Raw genomic sequence first — 26,395 nt, 5'->3', positions numbered from 1 at the left:
AAATTCATCACCTTCAATATTATAATCAAATCCATAATTCTGTATAGTAACTGGTTCAAAGCAATGGTAGTCAAATGAAGCTTGACTATAGTTTCATGTTAAAATCCACCCGTAATGTGTTTCCTTATTTTCCGTCACATATGTGCTGTTACTGTTGGGTCTGTGTTTCCACAAGCCCCGCTAATTCTAGAGACTTATTCATCATGAAGAAAACAAGGCAGTCGATCGATCGATTATTTGCGCAAGGGAGGCCTCGTCTGTGTCCACCACGAAAATGACCTCCACGACAACCTCCCTTGCTGCCTTTTTATTGAGAGACAGTTCACACAAAAAAAACATCAGAACAAAGCCACGCCCACATGGTTCTAAGACAAGGCCTTGTATGTATATGTGTGAACTTCTGTAAGAGTGTGTGTGTGTGTGTGTGTGTGTGTGTGTGTGTGTCAGACCTCCTGCTGACCAAAGGGTCGTAAACGCAGGAAGCTTGCATCAAAAGAAGCAGATCTTCCAGATAGGATGTATCTGCAATAAAACATTACAGCCCCCACCTAGAACCTTGAGAATCTGGGGGGGAAGGACAGTGGAATTTCTTTCATCAGAGTTGGCAAGCATAGAAATGACAACATTTAACAGTTCACTCTAACAGTTACAGTGGTGGATGCTCATATGGAACATAGCCAGATTTTAGCAGTGAAGTAATCAGTGGTGAGCAAAGAGCTTAGGTTTCAGACTTTTCTAAACACCCTGTTTCTTACAGTTTTTTTCCCCCACTTTTGGCTCTGGATGATGTCATAAAGTGGTCATCTCAGGCACACATGCTGCCTTCCAGATACCACGAAAGTCGGATGTCGGAACTCAGGATGGACATTTATTAGGGTTCAGGAATAAAAACGTGGAACTTTAAGCCTGTGACGTTAACAGATGAAGTGCAAATGAAGTCTCATTAATTTTTTCCCCCTCCTTGTTCCTCCAGGTGACCCCCCCCAGGCAGCAGCATGGCTGGGCCAGTGTGGCGTCTACATGCTCATTATGGTGCTAGAGAAAGGTGTCATCAGCCTTGTGCTGCTTGTCCCCGGATGGTCCAAAGTAAGAAGATTTTACAGCTCATTGTGCGCTAATCCTTTGATATTATAAAACATTTAGGCAGAGGAAACGATTTCCACTTTTTACATCATGGCACAGCCAAGACTTCAGCGAGGTTTAGCCAGTCTTAGACTGTACTTAATCCAATACAATTGACCAAGCTGTGATCTCATCCTAGAAGAATCACAATTTAGTTTGAATCTGAACACCCTTTCGATCTTGTTTTCATGTACATCTGGCATTGTTTGGTTTGTCTTTGAGGCAAATATGGGAGAGAATATAAAAGTATTTATTTGCCAAAAGAAGTTTTTGAAACTTATGAAATCCTTGTGATTTTTTTTCCTTCACTGTTTCCTAGAAATATGCAATAAATAAATAAATAAAAAATCAGAAATGTAAAGTTCATGAGAAACAAACTTTGCCACTTAAGAACTTTTGACCAAGAAACATAAACAAGGAAGATGGTGAAAAAATGACTTCTCCTGATCCCAGTGTAAACATGAAGTCTGTTTCAAAGAGAGTTTGTTTTTGTAACATTGAGAATATTTGTGTTGTAAAATTAGCCTTCGTCATAGCAACAATTGTCGTTATTTGACGGTCTCAATTTATTTCAAACTCCTTCAACCATCCATTGTTATTATTAATCAGTTTTCATCTTCTGTTCCAGTTACAGGAGGTGTTGCTGAGCTACATAGCTAACCCTCAGCTGGAGCTGGCCCTCGTCATGCTTATCGTGCCCTTCATAGTCAATGTAAGTTCTGTTTTCATGATGAGAAAGTGAAACTAATCAGGACAGTTTTTGACTGCTTTGGACGTACCACCTTGTGGTGTCTCTGTCTCCCCCTGTAGTCAATCATGTTCTGGGTGGTGGACAGCTTGATGATGAGGAAGTATAAGACAATGAAGAGCCTGGACGACTCGTCCGACAGCTTGGTGAAGAAGCCCGAATCTCTGCCGTGGGTGGACAGTGAGGAGTCAAGGGTGAGAGTAACTGTTGCTGTGTAAAAACATCACAATCAAACTGGATTTGTGCCCATTTAATTCAAGCTTAGACTGAACAACATTAAAACCCGACTGTAAGAATTTAAAGGCTAATGCTGCTGAAGCAGATAGACCATATATGTGTCTGCTGAAATAAGAATGCAGCATTTGCCTGTTGTCACTCGTAAACATTGTTTTATAGTTACACATGAGAACAGCAGTGGGCCTAGTATGGAACCCTGGGGCTCCCCTTTTCTTACAGACAGGTAGGAGGAGGAAGACCCAGCAGAGTGGACGTATTTGACAACGAAGTCAGAATTTCTGTGTCTGTCTGCCAAGCTGACAAACTAGTGCTTTAATAATATCACTTACCAGTTTAAAAGCAGCTGTTATTATTGTGATAAAATATCACTTCTGTAGGAAAAACTATTGAAAGTATTTCAATTGAACTGTAATTAGCAGAAGCACTTTTTTTTTGTATTTTCTCCACTAGAGCCTTTGCCTTTTTGTCTTTTGTGAGTTGAGTCAATACTTGACGTACCGGTACTGTATTACCCACACAGTTATATTTGTGGGTTTATAGTTTGTAGCAGTGACAGTAAATTATCAGCGTTTTAGCTCCAGCTGATGAACGCCATCAAGATTTAAAAGGGGAAAAATACCAGAGTATCATTTGGTTACCATCATATGTTTACTATTACCATCTTTACTATTTGCAGTAATTTGTTTTTGGTTTTTTTGTGGTAAGACCTCATTGCAAATGTGTTTTAGAGTCTGCAGGCATTTCAGTTGCTGTATGTAATTGTAATTTTTAATATGAAGCCATTAGTTTTCTTTAGTGTTCATATAGAAGCCAAACAGTTATTTAAAAGTTAAAAAGAACACACAGATAATATGATATTGTTCAATATTACATTTTTTTTTTTTCCAAATTTTAGGGTTTGAATTTTGAATTTTTAGTCCATGCAGGGTTAAAATCTCAGTATTTTTATTCAGCCATCAGTTAAATTAAATCCCTGGAGGAATCTGACAGACTCGTGTGAGTTCTGGAAGTGACTCATTGATGTTTTGTTTTTTTTTTGTTGTTATTATTATAAATGTTTTGTTCCAAAAAGGAAATAACCCTGAAAAAACTTTGTTCCCACCAAACACCCTCTGGGACTATTAACCAAGACAGATCCAACCATGCCATGTGAAAGCTGAATGCCTTTCCTTTTTGAAGAAAAATCTTTCATCGTGTGTCGAAATGAGCGTTAATGTACCAACACTGTCTCGCTGGGTGTGAGCTGCACCTGTTGTTTTTCTCTTTACGTTTGATCTAATGAGGATCCAAACCCATAAATTTAGTCCAAGAAACACTGAGTCAGACTTTTCTCTCGAGCTTTCGTCAGTGCTGTTGAATTAGGCGATTTTAGCTTGATTATAGTTGGTTGTCGAAGTTTCAGACTCCCGTAATGAAAATGTTTGCGCGTGGTTTTGCGTATAGAATTAAAACCTCAGCAGACATTTAAAAGGAGATATAGGATTATTGATATTTAAATGGGTTTCTCACCCTTTGTCTGTATTACACAGAAAAAATAAAGGGAAAAGGATAAAGGGTAATAACACGCAGAAAAAGCCTCTTATTGGATCCCACTTGATCAAGAGGAAGCCCACACAAGCAGGCTTTTCGTGTGTGCGTGGTTGGATGCTGGTTTGTCTAGTCTGACAAAGTTGGAAGAGGTTTCTTGTAGTAATTCATACCAGGCATAGAAGCTTCTGATATCCTTCTTTTCCTCTAAGGAAAGGCTGAACTCACAGACTTTAGGGCGAATGACTGCTGGGGTGCGTGACCCTTGTGTGCAATGTGATGAGAGTGTTTATCCCTCCCTCTTCTTTTCTTTTCCCTGGTCGTCTGCCAAGGAGGCATAAATCAAGTCTTCATACCAAGAATAAAAGTGACATTTATAATTTGTTTCATCATGCTGATGTTATGGAAAGCTGAGTGGAGGAGGACAGCAGAAAGACGGGCATTGATTTGGATGAGCTCTTAGTGGAGTTGGAGCCACAATGCTGTTGTTGTGGTTAGTTAGACTGACTGTTATAGAAGAAGTTTAACATGAGTTTAACATGAGTTTAACGAGAGTATAGCTGCAGCGCTACAAATAAAGAAGTTGGTATGGATGCTCAGTTTTAGTACTGTTACACAGCAAGAAGGTCCTGGGTTCAAATCCAGAGACACAAATCCTGTGTCTCTGTGCTTTTCTCCTGAGCGAGGTGCAGATGAGGTGCGCTTGACTGATTACCACGTGTTGGAAATCCTCGTCTTTCCTCATGTCGTGCATTTTCTATGGTTTCGGTTCAGGTCGCTGTTCGTGTGGTCGACTGGCCAGTGCTACCTAGCCTGACCTGTCTCCCCAATGTGATGTTTGTGTATTGTATGTATGGTCGGCAAGGTATCATCTATCTTAATTGCCCCTTGGGGATAAATAAAGTCTTTTTGACTTTGACTTAAATAAGATGTTTGTTAACCTTTGACAATATATCTGACAGTGGTTGCAGTCTATACAAGTTTGGAGACAGGCTGACAGGTCAAAGGCAACCTGTACAATCGCCTGTGTTCAAACGTGGTTGCACAGAGATAATGTGTGCAACAAACTCAATCTCTGTATGATCAGTACGTGGAATCGGCCATAAAAAGTCAAAAATATTCACTTCAAATTTCACCTAGTCACAAGGGCGTTTACAGTCTTATACTTTTGTGTGAGTGAACCATTAGCAATAAATCAGTTCACAGGGCCTTAAAGGCACCTAAGAAGGCACATAGCATGTGTGAAAGCCTTGAAATCCCCACATTTACCAAAGCTTAAAGTCCTAACTTATGCTTAACCGACAGTGATTCAGTTACACCTGCTGCGTTGTACGTTCTATTTAATCTGGGTTCCCAGTTTTCCACATTAGCTACAGGGATCAAAGCTCTGGTCAAACACAGCTGGAGGTTTAATGGCTTGAAATTGTCCCTTGGGGAACACCTGTTTGATTCATACTCACAAACGGATGAACATTTAAAAAGTTGATGTTAACTTTGGCTGTTTGCCCTTGTGTAGAATTTGGGACCGCTCTTGACTTTTGCAACAGTACAGTTGCAAAAGCACATTCTCATGGCAGTTTGAGCTCAGTGAGTATTTCACAATCTGTTTAGATATTTCCCTCTTTTCCAGAAGTCCTTTATACTTAATGTTTTCTTTCACGCTTAATCTTCATTTTCTTTTGCTGTTTGGATAGATGGATAGGTTTAGGCACTGAAGCTACCTGGTTAGGGTTGGAAAGGATCAAACATGCACGCTCCTACTCCGATATTACTCTTTACTAATCTCTAAGCTCACCCTTTTAACAGATTTTCCACATGTCAAACCCTATTTTAAAGAAACATATGGAACTTTTTTAGTACTTTAAATGTCTAATAGTTGTGGAATTCTGCTCCTTAGAGAGTTGAATTCCTCCTGCTTCTGGAGAGTGTCTTCAAAGCTGCAAATAAACAGCGGTATTTTTCCACTGTGGACTGGGAATCCAGAGCTGAGAGATTTCCCAGCTTTTTGCCTAGGACGCAAAGTCTAAACACACACTACAGCTGAAAATGAGTCATCTGTTCTTTGTCTTTAGCTTATAGTTAGTGCTGCTCTACTGTAAGCTCTGGTGGCTAACAAAATCCCCCTCTCTCAGGTCCTGCTGTCGGCTGAGACAGACACCGAAGAGGCTTCAGAGGGGGAGGAGGAGCCGGCTGAGGTTGAACCGGTCCCCTATGTGCAGTACTCAGGTGGACCACTGAGACCAAGCTGGGTGGCAGTGTAAACCCAGGTGACGTGTCCTCGATTATCGACTGTCCCCACACACAACACATAACAGCATAAATAAGAAAAACAAACTTCCATCCACGTCTTCACAGACTGTCGTCAGTCTTAATATCAGCTTCTTTGCAAGCAAAGGGCACAATTTAAGGTCGTATAACCTGTGAATGTGAATACCTTTAGCTGCCTTCTTCCGCATCGAAGGTTAGAACACTTAGAACTGGAGGTCGACTCAGTATATGCATGCACTGTGCATCACGTAGCGTTTTGGGAATTAGAAAGTCTTTATCCTCTCACCTTGCTGCCTCCGTTTACTGCAAGAGAACATCAGAGAAACCACAGCTGAACACGCCACGTGTGTGGGGAGAGATCATTAAGGAGCGCGGTGCCCACAGGGCAAAATCTACGGGTGGTAATGACAAAGACTAAAATTAATCTGTCTTCTCTCAACTCCAGGGACTTTTGGAAATGTTGTTTCTCTAAAGAGAGTCATTTATCGAGTGTCATATTCCAAAAGGAGAAAGAAAGTATACACTATATATATAAAAGTGCTCTCTAAGGTTATACTCAAATATAATCACTTTGAATCCACCTTTTTATTTGAGGTGTAATTATAGTCATTCCTGCACGTTCTCCCTCCGGCTGTTTACTTTAAGGTAAAAGGGCGATCAGTGGGATTTTTGTTTTTGTTTTTCTGTTGAACCGCACACATCAGTCCTTTGGCTGCTGCACTTTCAACACGTGGATAATGTGGCTGATGAAATACACCACCAACACATCTTAAGCTTGATTTATACTCCTGCGTTTAATCTATGGATGACCTTGCTCTGACATTGCACCACCGAAACAGCAGCCGTCATTGTGTTGCTTTCCTTCCATAGACTGTATATAAAAGATGTCTGTTTTACTCTAAATGAGGCCATCGTTTAAAAAAATGAACATTAAATAAAAGTATACCACTGTGAACTAGCGATTTAACATCAGAGCTAGCTGTTGCATCCTAATCCTAAACTACATAAAAGACAGATGTTTTAAAGCCTCATGTTTGGCCATTTTGAAACTGGTTTTGACCTGATTTGGATGAATACTCTTCAGATTATCTTTTACTACATTAAAGGCTACACACGTGATTTAGTAAAAGTATACATACACTTACACTTCCCCCTCTTTGTCTTTATATATAAAGAGAATGAATACCATGCTCTAGTGAAGCATGCTTTAAACTAGCAATTGAGACCCATTAGAAATATCTTTACAGAGTTCACAGGTCAAGTAAGTCACACAGGCTGGTGAATGCGCACTCCCTGACACTTTGGTGAGTGGTTACCGGAAGTTGCGGAAGTCTGTTTGATAAGAGATTGCTGCAGTCGCCTTTAGTTTGCATGGAAGACACTGTTTTGTCTACAAACACTTGCTAAGCACAGCCTTTTACAGTAAATTTGACTGAATCCAACATGTTTGAAAAAGATTAATTTTTAATTTGAAGGTAAATGTTCTGTGTTTCCGGTTTACTTTCACAACTCTTTACAAACGAGTTGACATCTTACACACAAACTTTAGGCAACCACAGCAATCTGCTAGTAATCAAAGCCATCACAAGGAGCTTTTCAGTGACGGCAAGCAGCTGCTCGTCAACCAATCGAGGAATCATACTTCCGTAGCCAGCAGCCTTCCAGCAACTATTAGTACCTGATCTAGGAGTACTTATTTTTCCCTGACAACTGGTGACTGCGAGCCAGGCTCCAGGTACTAAGCCAGTGTCTGTCAGGCTGAAGAAGTCTGGTCATTTTTCCTCAGACTTCTATACAACATGGCTCCTTTTGACTACTTAAACAGTTGCCTCCTGCTGGCCATTAGAAAGAATGCAGGCTCAAAGTGCTTCTGCATTGGCTTCACTTTTCACACCTGAAGGCTACACCCATCTTTTATAAACAGTCTGTTTTTTTGGGGGGGGGGGGGTTGATTTACTTCAAACATTTGCAAAGAAGACAGACGGTACTATGCAGCAATTATTAAAGCTATGGAAATAAAAAAAAAACGTATGTGGTGCATTGGTGGTGGTTTAGCATTGTGAGCAAGCCAGATAGAATAACAACTTATATTTCATATTTCACACGAGCATTATGTTTGCTCCAATATGTCATATTACTAACAAGCTGCTCAATCGAGTAGTTGCACTTCCGGAGAATTACATGGAGTAGGATAAATGTCTATGTCGTAGATTTAATGCAGAAGCATCAGTCAAGCTTAAAATTGAATTATCAGGTAGTTTTTAGGCACTTTTTTAACAATAACAATAGAACATTTTGTAACACTTCAGACTTTTTTTTGTCTCCTATAGGAGGCCTTTATGTTACACTACAGTGTGGTGATGCAGCAGCTGTGTGTTAAACTTTTGCAAAATTTTATTTATTCAGTTATGAAAACTGTAAATCTATATAGTGGTCCAATCTGTGGTAAATGCATTGAATAGGAAGCTTAGTGAAAAGGTGTGAGTTTTGAGTCTTCGCCAGATAAAGGTGGTAAACGGGTCAAATGATGGATGTGTGTTACTTTATCCTCAAAGTATTCCTGCCTACATGGTTTACATCTATAATTTCAAAGGTCTACAGTTTGATATGTACTGTCTGTAATATTGTATTTTGTATTTCTTTCTCTTTTTTTTTCTTAATAAACAAAGTTATAATCCTGTGGATGGCATGGTACAGCATGATCTGAGTTGTCATGCACAGGCCGTGAGCTGCCTCAGCGCTTCTTACGAATGTATTTACTCTGTGTTATCATTAAAGATGATTGACACATGAACTCGTGTTCGGTGTTGAATTCCTGTGGCAGCCCGGGCGCTGCAGCACGATGACAGACAACCTGAGTGAGACCTGGCCAGAGCACACCTGTGTGGGTGTGGCCTGCAGCCCTGTGACCTCCACCTGATGACAAGGTGCTGTATGTAAGGGTGTGTTAGGTTTACATGTATTCATCAGCAGTAGGACAAAGGGTTAGTTGGTGGGGTTGTTCTCAGTGGTAAACAGGTGTGATTTACAGCTTTAAGTTTACATGTGTGCAAAAGGTGATATCAGAAAGCAGCGTTAAAATTTTTCTAGTTTTCATTATTTTAGTTACATTTTTTATTATATAATTAATGTAAAAAATAAGAAATTGTATAATAAAACCTTTAACTTTCATCAGAAATAATAAAAATATATTCAGAAGGGACCTGAAAGTAGGAAAAAAACGTAATGTGTGGAGGCTTTTAGGTCTTTTTGGATGTGATAATTATCTTTAAAAGGAGTTTAGTCAGGTAATTAAATGCTGAAGCTATAGTTCTTTGTGCTCATCTCACACCCGGTTTGTCCCATGTGGCCAGTCTCCTGTGTCAAACATGTGTGACATCAAATAGTCTTTGTACTCTCCGTCTATCAGCTTGGCTGCGTTATTCCTGGCGAACCAGCAGTCCACACTCTGTGTGCCGCTGTAGATCCTCCTACTTTTCTGAACAACGGGCACTGAGCGGTTCTTCACCTTCAGGACCAGTGAGGGCTTTGTATCTCCCTGTGCAGGAAGCTCTGCCAATCCTACTTCCTCATACAGGAACTGACCTGAAAGGAAATTTAAAAAAAGAAAAAGGGGGGGTTATTTTAAGCCTTTTTTAGGCCAGTCAGTTAATTTCCTGCTGATAATGGATCTTATTACAATATATTCTCTGACAAATCTGCATTTATTCACAATTTGCAACAATGTAGCTCCATATAACTCAGATAAAGCCAGGTTTTTTCAAATCTCTGAATCACTCTGCCAGATTAGCCCAGATTAAAGTGTAGCTATCTAAAGCTTAGTTTGTAATTAAATACTTAAATTAGACATACTTTTATCCTTTTCTCAAAATGTGACCTTTTTTACTTGCAACTTTGTATAGTGGCGCAAGTGCGGTGATCTAACCTGGCAAGTAGCTTCCAAGTGTGTAGCTTCTTAATGCAAAATCACTTCCAGTTTTAGTGAGAACATTTCTGGCTTTACCTGACTATGCTCAAAGGATAATTCCTCTTGATTTTGGTGACCCCTTGTCCATTATAATCCAGTGTTCTCCTGGGAAGCCTTGGGTCTCAGCATTCATACAAGGCTTTGACATGTACTACGCACCAAGCACACCCTGGACAGTAGCCCTACTACAAAAACCCCTAAGAATGACTCAGAACGTGGCCAAGAGCCCAAGGCATCGATTCAGTCTCTAAATCCTCCACATCCCCAGAGTTTGGTCAAACACACGCCTGTTGTCCAGAGGCCGCACCCCACTAACTCTAACATCCAAACTGACAACAAGCCGGTGGTGGACCTCAGTGACACCGATGGAGATCCCCTGTCCATGCTCCAACAGATTGGAGTTGTATTTTGCAACCCAAGAGAACCTACTCCATTTTAGACAGCGACTTTATAAAGTTGTTCCTGACTGATGAATGTAAAAATGCATGGATTTTGTGAATAATAAATAATCATTTCATATATAGTTACTTAACCAAATATTCATATATTCACTTAAGTCAGTGCTCCAGCCTCCAGAGGTTGAGAACAGTGCTTTAGTATTTATTGATTAGAGTTCTCAGAGCAACAGGATTTTACAGATGAATACTCCTTCAACACTCACCTAGCAGACCGTGGCAATTGTGCGACAGCCCCTTGTTGTTTCCAATGTAGAACCCCAGATGGTCTCTCTGGTAGGGCGCCGGGTTTTTGTACTGATGCAGCAGGATTACGAAGCTGATGTTCCCACCGACCGTCACGGTCACATTCGAATTTCCCACAATGGCCACAGACAGCGCTCCACTGTCCACAGACACAGTAGAGTGGCAGGGCAGAACAATGCGGTCCCGTCCATCCAGAATAACCTTCTTAGGTGTCACCTCGATGTAGGCGCGTTGGGGTTTATCCACCACAATGGTGATAGTGCTGAAGTAAGTACGCTGCTGCTTGTGACTGCCCGGTGGTGCCGGGGCGCCGATGAGCTTACCGTTGACCGTCACACCTGAGAACACAGAACATGTTTTATTAAAGGCATAAATGATTTTTGCTGCCTTTACACCACATTCCAAATTATTATGCAAATTGTGTTTAAGTATCATAAAGATTAAATAAGTAGTTTTTCAATTAAACCCATGGATAGAATTGTGTCTCAGGACTCTTTGTATCATTGAAATCAATCTCTGACATCTATGATCATTAGTTTGCCAGGTAAGCCCAATTAAAGGAAAAACTACTAAAGAAGGATGTTCCACATTATTAAGCAGACCAGCATTTTCAAGCAATATAGGAAAGAAAAATGATCTCTCTGTTGTTGAAAAGCGTGAACTAGTTAAATGCCTTGGACACGTAATGAAAACCTTAGATATTTCACGAAAACCTAAGCATGATCACCATAATGTTAAGAGATTTGTGGCTGAGTCAGAGCACACACGGGCTTTTGCAGATAAAGGCACAACGAAGAAGGTTTCTGCCAGACAAATACATCTCTATTAAGAGAGCAGCTGCTAAAAGGCCATTACAAAGCAGCAAACAGATATTTGAAGCTGCTGGTGCCTCTGGAGCACTGCGAACATCAAGGTGTAGGATCCTCCAGAGACTTGTAGTTGTGCATAAACCTTCTATTCAGCCACCCCTAACCAGTGCTCACAAGCAGAAACGACTGCAGTGGGCCCAGAACTACATGAAGGCTAATTTTCAAACAGTCTTGTTCACTGATGAGTGCAGTGCAACCCTGGATGGTCCAGATGGATGCAGTGGTCGATGGTTGGTGGACGGCCGCCATGTCCCAACAAGGCTGTGTCGTCAGCAAGGAGGTGGTGGAGTCATGTTTTGAGCCTGAATCACGGGGAGAGAGCTGGTCGACCCCTTTAGGCTCCCTGAAGGTGTGAAAATGAGCTCTACAAAGTATGTGGAGTTTCTGACTGACCACTTTCTTCCATGGTAGAAAGAGAAGAACTGTGCCTTCTGCAACACAACCATCTTCATGCAAGACAATGCACCATCTCATGCTACAAGGAATACCTCTGCATCATTGGCTGCTATCGCATAAAAGGAGAGGAACTCATGGTGTGGCCCCCATTCTTCCCTGACCTCAATCCTATTGAGAACCTTTGGAGCATCCTCAAACAAAAAAATACGAGGATGGGAGGCAGTTCACATCCATACATCAGCTCTGGGAGGATATTCTGACATCCTGCAAAGACATTCAAGTAGAAACTTTCCAAAAACTCACAAGTTCCATGGATACAAGAATTGTAAAACTGCTATCAAATAAAGGGTCCTATGTTAATATGTAATTTGACCTGTTAAGAAGTTTTTGATTGAAATACCTTTTGATTTCAGTGAAATTGATCCACTAATGCTGCAAATTCAACAAATTACCATTTTCAGTTCTCTACAACCTATAAAATGTTTTGAAACTTTGTGTGCATAATAATTTGGAACTGTGCATTTTAAGTTTTATATTTTTGAAAAACACTGTTTTCATTGGCAGTTTTGTTGAGTAACATTTGAATTATACTCTAATGGTTGATGACTCGAAAATTATGCCGACTGTCATTTGAATCGACTATTTAGGAAAAACTGAGAAAAATATCATTTGCATAATAATTTGGAACATGGTGTATAGGGTTTAGTCACAAGTCTTACCAGAGTATTTGTGGTCGGAGACCAGGCCAAGGATGTGTCCAGGCTCGCCATTGATGTTAAAGCACACAGTCAGTTTACTCAGGGGGAACTCAACAACAAAATGGGGGTCACCATCCGCTGTGAGAGGGTTTAATGGGGGAAAAACACAATTAAATGCAATTCACTCATGCAAGAATTATTGGTTCATAAATCTGTTAGGGCAATAAAAAATATTTAGCATTTTCAACACAATTAGATACTGGAGATATGCTGGTAGACTGATAAAATGTACAGAAAAGTTACATAGTTTGTTGTCTGTGAGGGAATGGTCTAAAAGAAGAAAAGGTATCCAGTGACCAGCAGGTCTGTGTGAAAAGGTCAGAGGGGAATGGCCTTGAGGTCAAGGTAACTAAGATTTGAACTCGTCCGAGATTTTTAGTAGATGCACCTATTGTATGAATTTAAAAATTCTGTGTTGCAGTATTCTTCACTTATCACATTCACAAACTTGGGTGTCGACACCAACCGGCCATCCAGGGGGATGACGACAGTAACCAATCAGCCTTTCATGGGTTTTTAATTGAAGAGGTGCTTTAAGAAAAATTTTTTTATTGTGCAACAATGGGTAGCTATGAAATAAGAGGGGGTAGGACTGTGGCTCAAATGAGAAAATAAGTCATGTTGTGTTAATATTACAGCTGCAGCAAGTTTTGACCATCAGGACTCAAACGTAAATCCTGTATTATTACCGAACCCATCTTAGCTGCACACTTGTAAAGGCTTTTTGACAGCTTGTTGCAGAGTTCTGGTGATATTGTGCTGACAACGTCTGTCGACATGCACACAGTGACGTACCAAAGTACTCAAAACTACCTTTAGGGTGCTTCCTGCAGCAAGTGTCTCAAGGACGAAAATTTTGTAATGAGGTGAAAACAAAACAAGCTAAATTATTGCTGCTGGTAAAATGAAAATAAATAATAAAGCTGTAAATTAAAGTATGGTATCTATCAGCATTAAATGACTCTGGGATAAGAAAACCTGTGAAAATAAACAGCAAACTGATGGATGATTTTCTTACATGCGTTTACATCCGTGTGTCTGTCTGTGTATTACTCCTAGGTTAGAGTTTATTTGTTCAACTGGAGTCACCGACAGTTTGCTGAGAACCAACCAAGATGAAGAGGGGAGCAGTGAGATGACAGAGCAACACTAATGACAGGGCTATTAGCCCTCACTAACTGCTTCTGATGAACTTCCCTCTCTTTACTGTAACACATCCACAAACATCCTCTTTCAGACTCCATTAGCACACAGCACTTAAGGTTTAAAATGCCACGTAGTGCCTGTGTTGGCATTTCAATTAGACCCTGTACGTTCTTTCCTCTCTTCAGGTCAGGTTCAGAGGAATCTGTGAACCTCTCGCTGTCTGTGTAATCACTGCCGACATCCAAATTACAGGCTGCCCACACAGAGTGTAGAGCGAGTCTACTATACATTCCCCTTCTTCTGTCTTTTAAGTTGGTGCCATGTCATCACTGCATATATGCTTCCAGTGCCCCCAAAAAAGAAGGGGAAAAGCACAGAAATTCTGGAGTTACCCGATGTCTTGGAGAGGGTGATGAATTTCTTTGTTGGTCTTCTCACAACTTTGCCTAGAAGGAAGAGAAAATTCAGTCTTAGTAACAAACCTGAGAAACTGCTTAATGCCAATTCTTAACGATAACTATGTTTGGATTAACTGTTAGTGTAATGCGGGTTGACAGAAAAGAGACAGTCTGCATGTTCTTACATGAGATAATGGTTTTAATTCCTTTCAAATTTCATCTTCTTTTTGTTTGCTAGTGTAACCTTATTTGCTTCATTTTCTGTTTCATAAATAGCCACAACATGAAACCACCTGCCCAATACTGTGTAACTCCCCATACTGATAAAACAGCTTTCATGAGTTGGGACAAGGATTCAAGCTCCACAGGGGGATGTCCTGTAGTGTTTGGCATTTGGACATTTGCAGTCTTTGGAGTTGCGAGTTGTAGGGTAGGGTTTGTGTGGATGGGGTTGATCCTTGATCAGATCTGAGGTATGGAGAGTTTGGGGGCTAGTTCAATGTCTTGATCATTTTGTTATGGCCCTCCGGCTCCTCCTGAGTAGATTTTGCTTACAATTTTTAACTAAGAAGATACTCATGAACTCATTAGGCAGACTTTACAGACACCCTGCACCCCCAAACCTGGGAGCCACTACCTTACCGATTGTGTTGCTCTGCGATAAAGCCTGGCTGTTGAGGTCCCTGTCAGGTGTCTGTGGCTCTCTGTCATCTGTGTCTCCTGGCAGCTCATTGGCAGGTGAGGTAGCCTCACCGGCTCCTGGCGTAATGGTGGGCGCTGGGGCCATGGTGCCATCAGTCAGGACTTCAGGCTTCTCCACCGCAATTTTAGTGAGAGGAGTGAGGAAGTGATAGGTCATGGACAGGTTGGTGGCCTGCTGAGTGTGGCCTTCCCTGTCCTTGCTGGTTTGGCTGCGCAGTCGTGAACGCAGCCCCTCTTTGATGCTTAGGAAACCCCACACACGTTCCACGAAGTCTTCTGCTACCGAACCCAAAGCGACTCCTAATTTCTGTGTCGCGTCAGTTCCCAGGGCTCTGACGCCCGTCGCCATTGCAGAAGTGGCTAACTTCACATGCTTCTCTGTATCTATCTGCCGGTTTCGCAGTGGTACGTCTGTCTCGAGTATGATGCTCTTATCGTTGTTACTGGCAGTGACCTGCACGTGGAGAGATTCTGCGCTTTCGTTTGTGAGCTTGCCGGCAACGACGATCTCAGAGCCATTGAAGTAGTTGGTGAAAAGATTCTGAGTGACGTACTGGACGGAGTTCTCCGTGTAGTTGATTCTTATGTCAGACAGCAGAGGAGTTCCGATTTCATTATAGAACCTAGAAAGAAACACAAATATATGAAGAGTTTCAGTTGAATGAAAGAAAAGCTGAAAGGAGATCAATCAAATTAGCTCAGTCAGGCATTAGTTGGACAAACAACTAAATGTGCAGTGTTCTTTTTGGCAACTTTAACATTATATAAAAGTTATAAAGTATAAAAGTTTTAATATTATAGATTATTAATTGGTGAACATCTGATAAGCAGTAAAGCTGGGTTTTGCTTGCCCAGCAGAGTCCAGTAGTAATACTAACACATTAACACAGTTCTAACATTAAAAATTCTATCAAGCATGTTTTTCACTATATAATTTTACACATTGTGCATAGAGTTTCCAAACCTGCATTTGCTTGTTCAGTGTCACCACGAGAGAGGTGATCAGTGTCAGAAAAAGAAGGGTCTTATAGTATACTTCCTCATCTTGTTTATTCAAATAAGCCACCTTCCGGCCATAAACTCCCTTGTCTAACCCCTTAAGCTGTTGCCACCCCACTTCAGAGTTCCTGCGGCCTGTCATTGTCGTCACGTCACAGCAAACCTCCTCACCTCCTGATGAATATGTTTGTTCAAGCAGATCAGGGGCTATTATCTTTGGAGTCTGTCTGTTAACCCCTCGTACATACTCAGACGCAGGTTTCACAACACACAAACACACACATTCCTGCTCAACTGAACAAACACCTCGTGTGTCTGAGTGCGGAAGAGAGAGGGAGAAGAGGACCATGCGTCAAGGATAGGAAAAAAAAAGAGCTCAGAGAGAGAGTTGATTAAAGACGTCTTTTGTCAGCACCGTCACATTTGCGGTCGTGGTTCCCTCATAGGTCGATGAGAGACGCACGGGCATATCAGAGCGGGAGAAGGGAGGAATTAAGGACAGCTAATTGCTTAATAAGAATGAGATTATAAATTTATGAAGGTGAAGGGCACTGGGTAGTAATCGTTTATTGAAAGTAAGAATTACTTAATCATACATCTCAATGTTCGTCTTGAATTTTTTGTGTTGTTTTGTGATAAAATGCCCATGTCATTCAGGTCAGGGTTGTCTAAGGAGCTTGGATAGAAAGAGACTAATTCTCAACAGTTAATCTTATAGATGGATTACAGTCATAAAAAGGCTTCAGACCTGCTTTTTAAACCAGTTTAAGGTCAGTTAAATTCCAGCAAAGACTGGTTAAAAATTAGTTTTCCTTTGTTTCCTTGGTTTGAAAACGAGTCAGTGTTAGTTGACCTTTAGACCAGTTTTAGATCAGTGTAAGGCTGACAGCCATCAGACTGTCAAGTAAAAACCAGACTAAAGCCAAGTACCAGACCTTCAGAGTTTAGACCTTTTCCCCAAATTTAATGTTGAACCTTTTGGACCAATTTTAGACTAAAAGAAGACCAGGCTAATTGTGGTATAGTTTCAATTTAACAACAAGACAGACTTCAGACTAGCCTCACACCTAATTTAGATCTCATCCAGACTACATGTTCAAACCAGTTTCCGACCAGTTACTTACCCCCTAACACTAAACCATGTCAGAGTCCTTTTGCAGCGGTTTTAGATCATAGTGTCAAATAATCTTAAGCGAATTTTAGACACATTAAAATAAGCTTCCTTAAATTCTCTCATCTTCATTAGCAAAATGGGGCTCATTGCCCCGTAAATATCAACTGTAGCCTATAAGGTGTCATGTCAAAGCCATACCCTTTGAGCATGGCGCTTGCGTCAGCCTCCTCATTGATGCGTCTCATCATCCCGCAATTTTCCAGAGCCATACGCTCCAGCAGTCGGTAGTCCACATCATTACCAATCCCAATTGTGAAGATGCAGAATTTTTCCTGCACAGCTGAGCGAGTGTTCCCCAGGATCGCCACGGACTGGATCTCTCCGACAGTGGGCCGCCCGTCTGTCAGGAAAATAATGAGCGAGACGCTGTTCGGGCTGCTGTCAGGGCCCAAGAGGTAGTCTCGAAGCAGAGACGAGCCGGTCCGGATGGCGCCATCGATGTTGGTGCCTACAGTGAAGGGACATCACTAGGTTTACATCTCAGGTTATGGAAACACAGTGACTGAGCTAAACTTTAATATGTTTACTGTCCTTATTAAACTCTCACTTTTCCCACTTTAAGTCTACAACAACATCTATTTATCAGCAAAGAAGGTCACTGCTGTTATTAAAGGCAGTTTTACTTCAAGTCTTCAAAAGGACAAGACAAAGACGAACCGTCTCACCTCCAGTGGGCGCCAGCATGTAAATAAACTTCTTGGCGTCCCTGATATTGAGGGGGGTCACTGGCACGAGACGATTTGGCTGCCAAACTTTGATCTTATTGGAGAAGTTGATAAAGTTAAAGTTATCGCCGGGCCGCAGGTCCCTCAGGATGGTGAAGAGGGCATCTTTAGTCTGGGAGACGGGAAATAAAAAATCACAAGACAGTAAACATCTTCGATGTTTGAGTGTCTCTGTTTTGTCAAAGATTCACGAATTCATGCAGAATAAAGACCCTCAAAATAAATAATTTACTGCAGCGCTCAGACTGTTTAAATGAAACTTTTTGCTTTTCCTGTCTTTAGGTATTAATGTTTGTAATTTTGGCAGATTTTCCTTGATATCTTTGCCCTTCCTGGCTTTTCCATTTCATATTTAGTGGCAATCAAAATATTATCAGTTTCTTTCAGCATTCTCTTTTTATGGATTTAAAATTAAATAAAACTTCAGTTTTTAATTTATATTTTCTGATCGTGAGCCAGCATAATATTGAGTTACATATTCAAACCCACATCTTTTCTGTGTTTTTCTACTGAATATTTTTTTTATCCTTATTACAGTGACGAATTTCAGATTGAATTTGCAGGTGGAACTCGTGGTGAAACAGTCATGTTCACAGTAATTCTGTGCTATTTTCGAGCCTGTGTCAGTATTTGCTTTAGGTTATCTTAGGTTAAGTTGAACCTGCATTCCTGCTCATTGTATTGTAAAGTGCAAGGGTTGGAAGCAAACACTCAAAACATCTATCAGCACCAACCCCATCCCAACAATCACTGTGAAGCGTTTCTTTTCATCATCCCTTGAAAGAAAACAAGGTTTGTTTGTTACCTGATTTCTTTATTTGCTTTAATTGCCAAAATAAAATTCTGTCATTGTTTCCACTGTGGTATGTTTCTTTACGGATAAAAAAAAAACTACACGTGTATACATACAATAGCTTTGGACATTTCTGGATTTACAGACAGAACATTTTCCAGTGGTGACATGTAGTTCATGTGTAAAGTGCTATTTGCTAGGTCTTGAACTCGAATGTTTGGAGCTCTTTCTTCTAAGTAATTAGCATTTTATCCCGCAGTGGTAATGTTTTCTGTCTTATCTACTCAAAATTTGACCGACAGAGCATAAAAGTTGATGAATACATAAACTTCAGATACTTGCTGTTGATGTGGAACCATTGAATTTAAATGTACCATAAAACTTGATACCATATTCTGTCAGATCTTTACAGAACATGCTACTTCTTCATATTTAAGTACAGGGGAAATAAGAAATAAGAGTTATTTGGAGACAAAACTTCCTGCTTTTCCGTGTTGAATCCTCATCTTCAGATCTGCAAAAATGAGCAGATGAGAGATATATGATTTGCTGCTGAGGAGCTTCTTAGATGTCTATATGGGGTGTATACTGCAGGGGTCAGAACCACAGATTGACCTTCACTGAAAAACCTCTATTGTGCAGCCACATCAAAACACACTCGTTGTTCTGTTCCTGCAGCCCACTTGGGGCTGCTGTTGGTGGGGAGAGGGATCAGAGGGTCGAGGGTACTGTTGTCCAGAAAGTTCCATTACCCCATAGACTCTGACCTTCCTCCCTCACAGTTTCCACTTTTCTCTCTCAGTGAAAATCTGTTTTTCACTTTCTCTCCTCTTTTCTGTTTCATGGCAGCTGCAAAGATCAGCTCTGGCTGAGGGGATTATCGTGCTACAGCAGATGGAGGAAAAGGTCTGATATTGATATTCCAGTGTGGGCGTGAGGAGGTGGGGGTGTCACATTTCCTATCCAGTGCAGCTTTTAAAATTCAACTTTAAAACAGGGAAAGAGCCTCATAAAGGAAGAGAGGTGGTCAGAAAATGTAGATTTCCTCAGATTCCTTTAGGAGAAGGGTTCGTGTCCAGGACCTCTGCTCCAGGGTGGAACTTTTGGGTAACACTCTAATGTGAAAATACACCAAGCTTATGAGCCTAGTGTAAATGTAAGCTGTCCAAATCCAAACTCACAATGTGTAGCAGGAAAAGCCTGCTCACTGGTAACAGGAAAATTCAAGAGCGAACCCTTCAGTTAACAAACGAAGCACATTAAAGTTGGAAAACAGGCAGGTGCTAAGCTGTAAACACACTAACACTGGAAAAAATTTTTCCCTGCTTACACACTCTGGACCTCTAGTCTTTACTTATTTATTTAACTCCAAAACCCACACACAAAATATGCTTGCTGTGTTTTTATTTTTTGTGTGGTCCAGTCAATCACTGCAAGGGTGATTGAGGTCTTGAAGGTGGAGCACTGTAGAAAATAGGGCTGAATTTTACATACGTACATATAGATCCTGTGGGACTGCCAGATACAGATGGACAAAAAGGTGGTGACTAACCAACCAGACATAGTGGTGGTAGACAAACAGAAGAAGGTGGCCGTAGTGATAGCTGTAGCGGTTCTGAATGACAGCAACATCAGGAACGAGGAACACGAGAAACCTGAGAAATCACCAAGGGCTCAGAGAAGAGCTTCAGAAGATGTGGAGGGTGAAGGTAACAGTGGTCGCCGTGGTAATCGGAGCACTAGGTGCAGTGAGTCCCAAGCTAGGCGAGTGGCTCCAGCAGATCCCAGGAGTAACATCGGAGATCTCTGTCCAGAAGAGCGCAGTCCGAGGAACAGCCAAGATACTGCGCAGGGCCCTCAAGCTCCCAGCCTCTGGTAGAGGACCCGAGCTTGCAGGGTAGACCGCACGCATGGGCGAGAGGGGAAATTCTTATACCGCCCCTCGCTTGTCATGGATAACGTCATGGTGGCTATTGACAAATACATAGAAACTGATGGGCAGCAGTGTGGAAAATAAGGCAAAATAAATTAGGACTTGGTACTTGACTAGATGTTGCTTGACATGTTTCTACCATCCCTACTAAATTCAGCACCCTTAGAAACACCAACAGGAAGTGACTAATCAAAATGGAAAGAACCACTCCCATGATTTTGTCATCCCCTTTTCTTTCCCTAGCCATACTACCATTTTTTCCCCCTTTTTAATTTTGGAAGGAAGAAATTTGCTCAGATTAGGCAGAAAGGTACCATAAAGTACCACTCCGTTTACCATCCATTTCCCAACTCAAGATCTCAGTTTCATCATGATCTTTGTCAGTGTCGCATCGTTTGCTCAGAAACCCATCTACTGGTACAAAAGACATTTGACAGCCTTAAAGTAAATTGAATTACATTTTTGTTCCTGCACAGTTTATTTTCCTTCTGTTGTTGATTATCCTAACATTAATCACGGAACACGCTGCAGATTCATTTTAATGGTAGTTTTACAGCTGCCATAAATTAAGGAAAAAATGCATTAGTATTCTGCTGTTTGATGCAATAGTTTTCTTTCGGGTATATTGCAATACCTGTCTTATCTTAGTCCCCAACATGGAGGCGCTGGTGTCGATCACAAACACCACGTTCTTAGGCACAGCAGGAAGGTCTTTGGGGGCAAAGTAGTGGACGAAATGGCCGTTCAAAACCTGAGAAACAAAGACAGACGTGCAGCAGCCAGTGAGATCGGTTGCAGTTGTAGTTCTGCTCCGAAGACAGACAGGAGTTTGGCAGTGACATGAGGCTGGTGGCAGGAGGCCAGAGAAAAGAATGACTAACAGGTGGGTGGATAAACGTTGCTGGATGGGAAATCTGCAAGCATGCATGTAGTATATAACAATTATTGTCGCTGAGTTGTTTTTTTCATGAAAACTTTTGGCCCTGTCTGTGTTTATTAAGCACATTTGAGATGTTCTTTCACCTGAATGTCTCCGATCCCCATGTCTCTTTGAACATCATAGCGGATCACGAAGTCTCCCAGGATGCCACTGGTGGTGATCTTTGCCTGTTGGATGATGTTGGGGCTGAAGGTGATCTTGCAGACGTTCTTTTCGTTTTTGATCACAGTGGTGATGGGAAGCTCAGGTTTGGCTGGAGCACAAAGACAGGAAATGCTTTAACAGGGATCAAGAACCGGAGATTTTATAACAGTAAATCTAAACTGGTGACCTCTCCACATTTTATGGACTACAAAAGCACTTGATTTTTTTTCTACTATTTATCGAGAGTTCTTTATGCCATTAAGCTTTATTAGTTTGATTTTTGTTTTGTGTTGTCTATATGCTGTTGGAACTTAAATAACAGTCTTAACTTTTAACTTCCCAAAGATTTTGCACAGTACTCAATATCTATGAACCTGGTATGTTTGGTGGCTTAGGAGCAGTTGCAGTGTTGGCGGCGGCGTTGCTCTTGCCGTTCCGGAGCGGCAGCACCTCCAGGTCCGTGATGGGGGAATGGTCAACGATGGTGACGTCTAGGCTGAGGCGGCTGACCAGCTGCATGGGCCGGAGGCTGGTCACGTGTTCGTAGCGTCCTAGCCGGCGCTGTAGAAGTTCCTCGTATGTCAGAAGGAAGACCGCCCGGTTTCGACCAGGTATTTTAGCCGCCATTCTGAACACCTCCACTTCTGGCTCTGGACTGGAGAGGAGAGGAGGCAGTCAAAGAAAGTAAGAGGATGAAGTGGAATAAACTGCAAAATTACAGTTACTTACCTGTTAAATTAAAGCACAGTAATGACAGCTAGACGTGCAGCAATAAACAGTTATTTTACAGTCTGCTTACTGTAATCTACAACAGCAGCTCAATGTAAAAAAAAATAATAATAAAGTACTGTGATGCATAGAATCTAAGTTTTACAGTATAATATGGATAATTGCCCCATTGCCACACAGTTTAGTGATTCAATTGTGCTCTATCAGCAGTCAATGGTCCTGAACTATGACAATATATCAGCTTTTGTGCATTTCCTCTACTTCCACCATTATATAGTATTAAAAAATACTACTCCCGGTCATGGTGGCTCAGTTAGTGATCTGAAGATGCTATGCAGAGTTTGCAGGTCTGCAGCTGTGGAGCAGTGCGTGGGTGCAGTATCAAAATTATATGGAACAACTAATAACGTGGGCTGGTCTTGTTTATGTTTGTGCTGTTGGTCCCTTAGCTTAGCTCCTGATGCAAGGCAGATATTACTCATGCCAGACAACAAGCTTCTTTGTAAAGTGTTAAAACCAATGAAAACTCTCGACTAGATATTCTTGTGTGGGCTTTTTGATCTTTGACATTTGTTTTAACATGTCTTCCTGCTTGTGCTGAACGCTGTTGTTCCACTTCCTTCTTAGTCACCATCAAATAAAGCCATCGCTGTTGAGCCATGCACTGTCAGCTTTTTGGAGAATGACATGCAAGTGCATCCCTGCATCCTCTACGTCAGTTAACTCTGCACAATCCCTCTCTGTGTAGCCAGAAACAAATGTGGGGACCATAAATTCAACCAACCAATTTCCACAGTGAGAAATTCATCAGAGATACACAACCATTAACCTAAAAACCCAGAATAACAACAACTTAAACCTTTACATTCACAGAACACTGTATAATGCTATAATACCAAAGTTTCCTGTAATCATGAAAAACAGTACATTACATTACATGATATTGGAAGAAAGTCAAGAATAAACATGGCATGTGAAAAAAAAAGAGATAAAGCTGTAGTGTGCTTTGGGGGAAATAACTTGTTTATGGTTTATGTTTGGAGCTTTGCACAAGCTAAATGATTTATTATATTTGGAGTTTGCAATCTCTGAAATGAATTTGCTAAATGGAGCTAATTTAAAGTTTATGAGGTTTTGAAATCTTGCAGATTTTCAATTTTTTGGAGTTCTTGTACTTGGTATTTAGAAATTGTCTAATTGTCTAAATTTTATTGAAACTGCCTGCAGTTATATTTGCTTTTAGCTTTTTTTTTTTATGTTGCACATTAACTGCCATGCATCTCAAATGAATGGGAAGATTAAGTTTTCTTGACCATGCCCCTATGTATTGAAATAATAACTGAGCAGCTTTAGATAGATGAGGGAAGGAGCATTACAGCAGTTAATGAAGGTGGATGATTTTTTTGAAAGAGGTGGAGCAGCAAAGCAAACAGTCCAAGTGGTGATATCACTAAATTGGACTCACTGCTTCCAAATAATCTCACATTTTTCCTTCAGCCCCGTCCTTCTTTGCCTGCTTAATCTATTTACAGTAGAGTCTGTGACTCACAGAATGACATTTAATGAAATGTCACTTTTCTGCATGGCAGTTCTAAATGGTATGATGTCACTTCTCCCATGTGTCACTTCTTGGGGCACAATTTATGCCTGAGGAGAGACGATCATTACAGCCTTTGTGCCCGCACACACTAACACATGTTCGCCCTTTGTGCTTGTAGTGGTAGAAGGATTTTTAGATGGGATGCTATCAATCTGTAATTCGGAGGACGCGGCCACACAGTTAAGTTCAAACTGGCGCACAGACACCTGTTCATCCTCTCTTACCTTGCATCACCTGGCTCCTTCGTCCCAGATTTTCCTCTCTCCTGTTTGACCCTCTTCTCCTTCGGCTTGACCTCGCTCTGGTAGACACGCCCCCCAATGATCCTGGTGTGTTGGGGTCAAAGGTTGAGAATTAGTGGTGCTCACGTTCACGAGCACCTATTGTTACAGTTTAACTAGGATTTTCTTGGACAAAGGACAGAATTTGTTTGCAGAAATCATGTTTTCAGCTGTTTACGGAGTCCAGTGCTGAAAATAAGTGAGCTAATCTGTGTGTGTGTGTGTGTGTGTGTGTGTGTGTGTGTGTGTGTGTGCATTAAAGCTCACCCTTTCCTGTCAACATATGCAAAGAAATGGAAAGATCATAAAACCTTCCAGCCCTGAAATCCTTTTCGAAACATAAAATATCTTCCACAACATCCAAAAACTGCTTCAGTCAAACAAATAAATGAATGCATATAAAAATCTAATTTTAACTGAGTTCTGTTACTTGCTAACAGTTATACATGTGATCATTAGTGATATCTATTGGAATCTGATTCACCATGTCAATTCAGTAATTAAAATAGTGACGTGAGTGCAGATAACACTGAATATTTGCTCCAAATGCCTTCCACTTCTGCCACATTTGGTCTTGACTGATAACCTTAACTCAGGTTGATTCTGGATGCTTTATTTCAGCCACAGGTGGACTTCATATAGGCCAAATGCCTAGTGTGTCAAGACATTTTAACCACATCTCACAGCCCATGAAACTTCTGCCAACTGAGACTTAAGCACCAAATTTAGACCTTCACAAGTCCAACTATGTTTGCTATCTATAGAACCAATCAATGTCATTCTAAAAGAACAATGTGAAAGACAGCAAGATGATTAAAAGGATAAAAGAAAGAATATGTCTTTTTAAAATCGCCAAAAAATCCCAGAACGCAGAATCACTCACAATAAGCTGGGAGAGAGTTATGTGGCTTCAAGAGAAAATATAGATTTAAAGATGTGTAGAATCGAGATTTAAAAATCTAAATCACCAGCTTTATTCCCTTTATCAGTCTATTAAGTCATTAACTAATAATTCTGTCCACCATCCTATTAAGATGACCTGTGTGGCTCTTACATGGTGAAGTTGGAGATGTAGGCATTAGCGGGGATTTGAAACTGAAAGACGCCCTCACTAGCGGCGGGGTAGCGGTTGAGCAAGGAGCAGTACACCGCGGTGAAAGCGTAGCGGGAGATGATCGTGGTCTTGATGGAGAGTTCCTGGATGTGAGGTTTGGTCTCCTACAAAGTAAAAGTAAAAAAAAAAGAAAGAAGAAGAAAGAAGAAGAAGTAATAACGACAACACTAAAACATGCACCGGTGGCGCTTTGGCTAAATTTGGCAAGATTTTACGGAGAGCTGCTGTGATCACCGATAGTTATTCATCACTTCAGTTTTCATCCCAACGAAAGCTAGAACTCCAAATTTACACTGACTCAATACTGAGAGGAATTCGTGCTCGTGAGCTAAGATCCAGGCCATGACATATACTTTGGCACGTCTGCGCGCTTGGCAGTCCTATGCGTTCCGCCCAACGTGCAGAGGTTCAGAGTGACAAAATCAACTTCTAAATAACTAAAAGTAGGTCATGCATTCTATTACAGTGTTTGTTACAAAATCCTCAACTCTCAGGTAAAGTGACAAATGAACAGATTTAAGACAGAACGATAAGATAAAGTATTTCTTCTCATATTTGATCATTTTGAAATAAAGAATTTAAATTATAATTTAAATCCACACGAGGCTGCTCTTCATCCCACCCACCCCCTCCAATCCTCCAAAATAATACATTAAAAAAATGCATAAACACGCAATATCTCAGTAACTGAAACAGCTGTTTTACCTTGGTTATTATAGTTTTCACCTGGCGAGGGACCCTGCGCGGTGCCTGGAGACAAAAACATCATCAGAAGACGAAATATTGACAACCAAAAGCTCAAACACGTCTCCTTTAACAATCTTACAATGTCTAAACCAAAGTCCGCCAAATCAACATCATCTTCAAGTTCAGAGTCCTCCAGTTGTCCCAGTAAAGTCCCGCTGAAGCTCAGCAGCAGCGTCAGCAGCGTCACCAGCATCTTGCAGTTCCTCTACTTCAAAACTCGTTAAAAAGATGAATGAGGCATCATCTCCCGCTGCGGAGCGTGCCCGAGTCCCAGTCCAGACCCGAATGACCGGACAGAGGAGCGACACGGTGCGAAGAAAACACGCCCACCCACCGGAGGAGAGAGACGCAGTGTTTTCGGGAGGGAGCGCTTCATC

General features: G+C 41.2%; 2 protein-coding genes across 2 annotated transcripts in view; one reads left to right on the top strand and one right to left on the bottom strand.

The window, feature by feature from the left end:
• Positions 1-8,696, top strand: part of tmem110l (transmembrane protein 110, like) — a 24,324-nt gene extending 15,628 nt beyond the window's left edge. The window contains exons 5-8 of the mRNA XM_085251229.1: positions 974-1,086; positions 1,751-1,834; positions 1,933-2,064; positions 5,767-8,696. Of these exons, the coding sequence (XP_085107355.1) occupies positions 974-1,086; positions 1,751-1,834; positions 1,933-2,064; positions 5,767-5,895 (458 nt within the window). The 3' untranslated portion in view covers positions 5,896-8,696. The remainder of the gene's footprint in view (positions 1-973; positions 1,087-1,750; positions 1,835-1,932; positions 2,065-5,766) is intronic.
• itih5 (inter-alpha-trypsin inhibitor heavy chain 5) lies at positions 6,569-26,395 on the bottom strand. The gene is made up of 14 exons (XM_085251228.1): positions 26,098-26,395; positions 25,977-26,021; positions 25,212-25,375; positions 24,101-24,202; positions 21,922-22,202; positions 21,487-21,656; positions 21,098-21,214; positions 17,678-17,849; positions 17,151-17,460; positions 14,780-15,462; positions 14,132-14,185; positions 12,555-12,671; positions 10,531-10,908; positions 6,569-9,487 (listed from the first exon to the last, which is right to left on the bottom strand). The coding sequence occupies exons 1-14, from the start codon at positions 26,209-26,211 to the stop codon at positions 9,228-9,230; spliced, it is 2,967 nt and encodes a 988-aa protein (XP_085107354.1). The 5' UTR covers positions 26,212-26,395; the 3' UTR covers positions 6,569-9,227.

This window comes from Mchenga conophoros, linkage group LG17, assembly GCF_057382185.1.
Source record: "Mchenga conophoros isolate Kocher_MC1m ecotype Shallow Benthic linkage group LG17, M_conophoros_male_GT1.1, whole genome shotgun sequence".
NCBI classification, from domain to species: domain Eukaryota; kingdom Metazoa; phylum Chordata; class Actinopteri; order Cichliformes; family Cichlidae; genus Mchenga; species Mchenga conophoros.
Note: the sequence above shows the minus strand (reverse complement) of the source record. Positions and strands in the feature narration are given on the sequence as shown.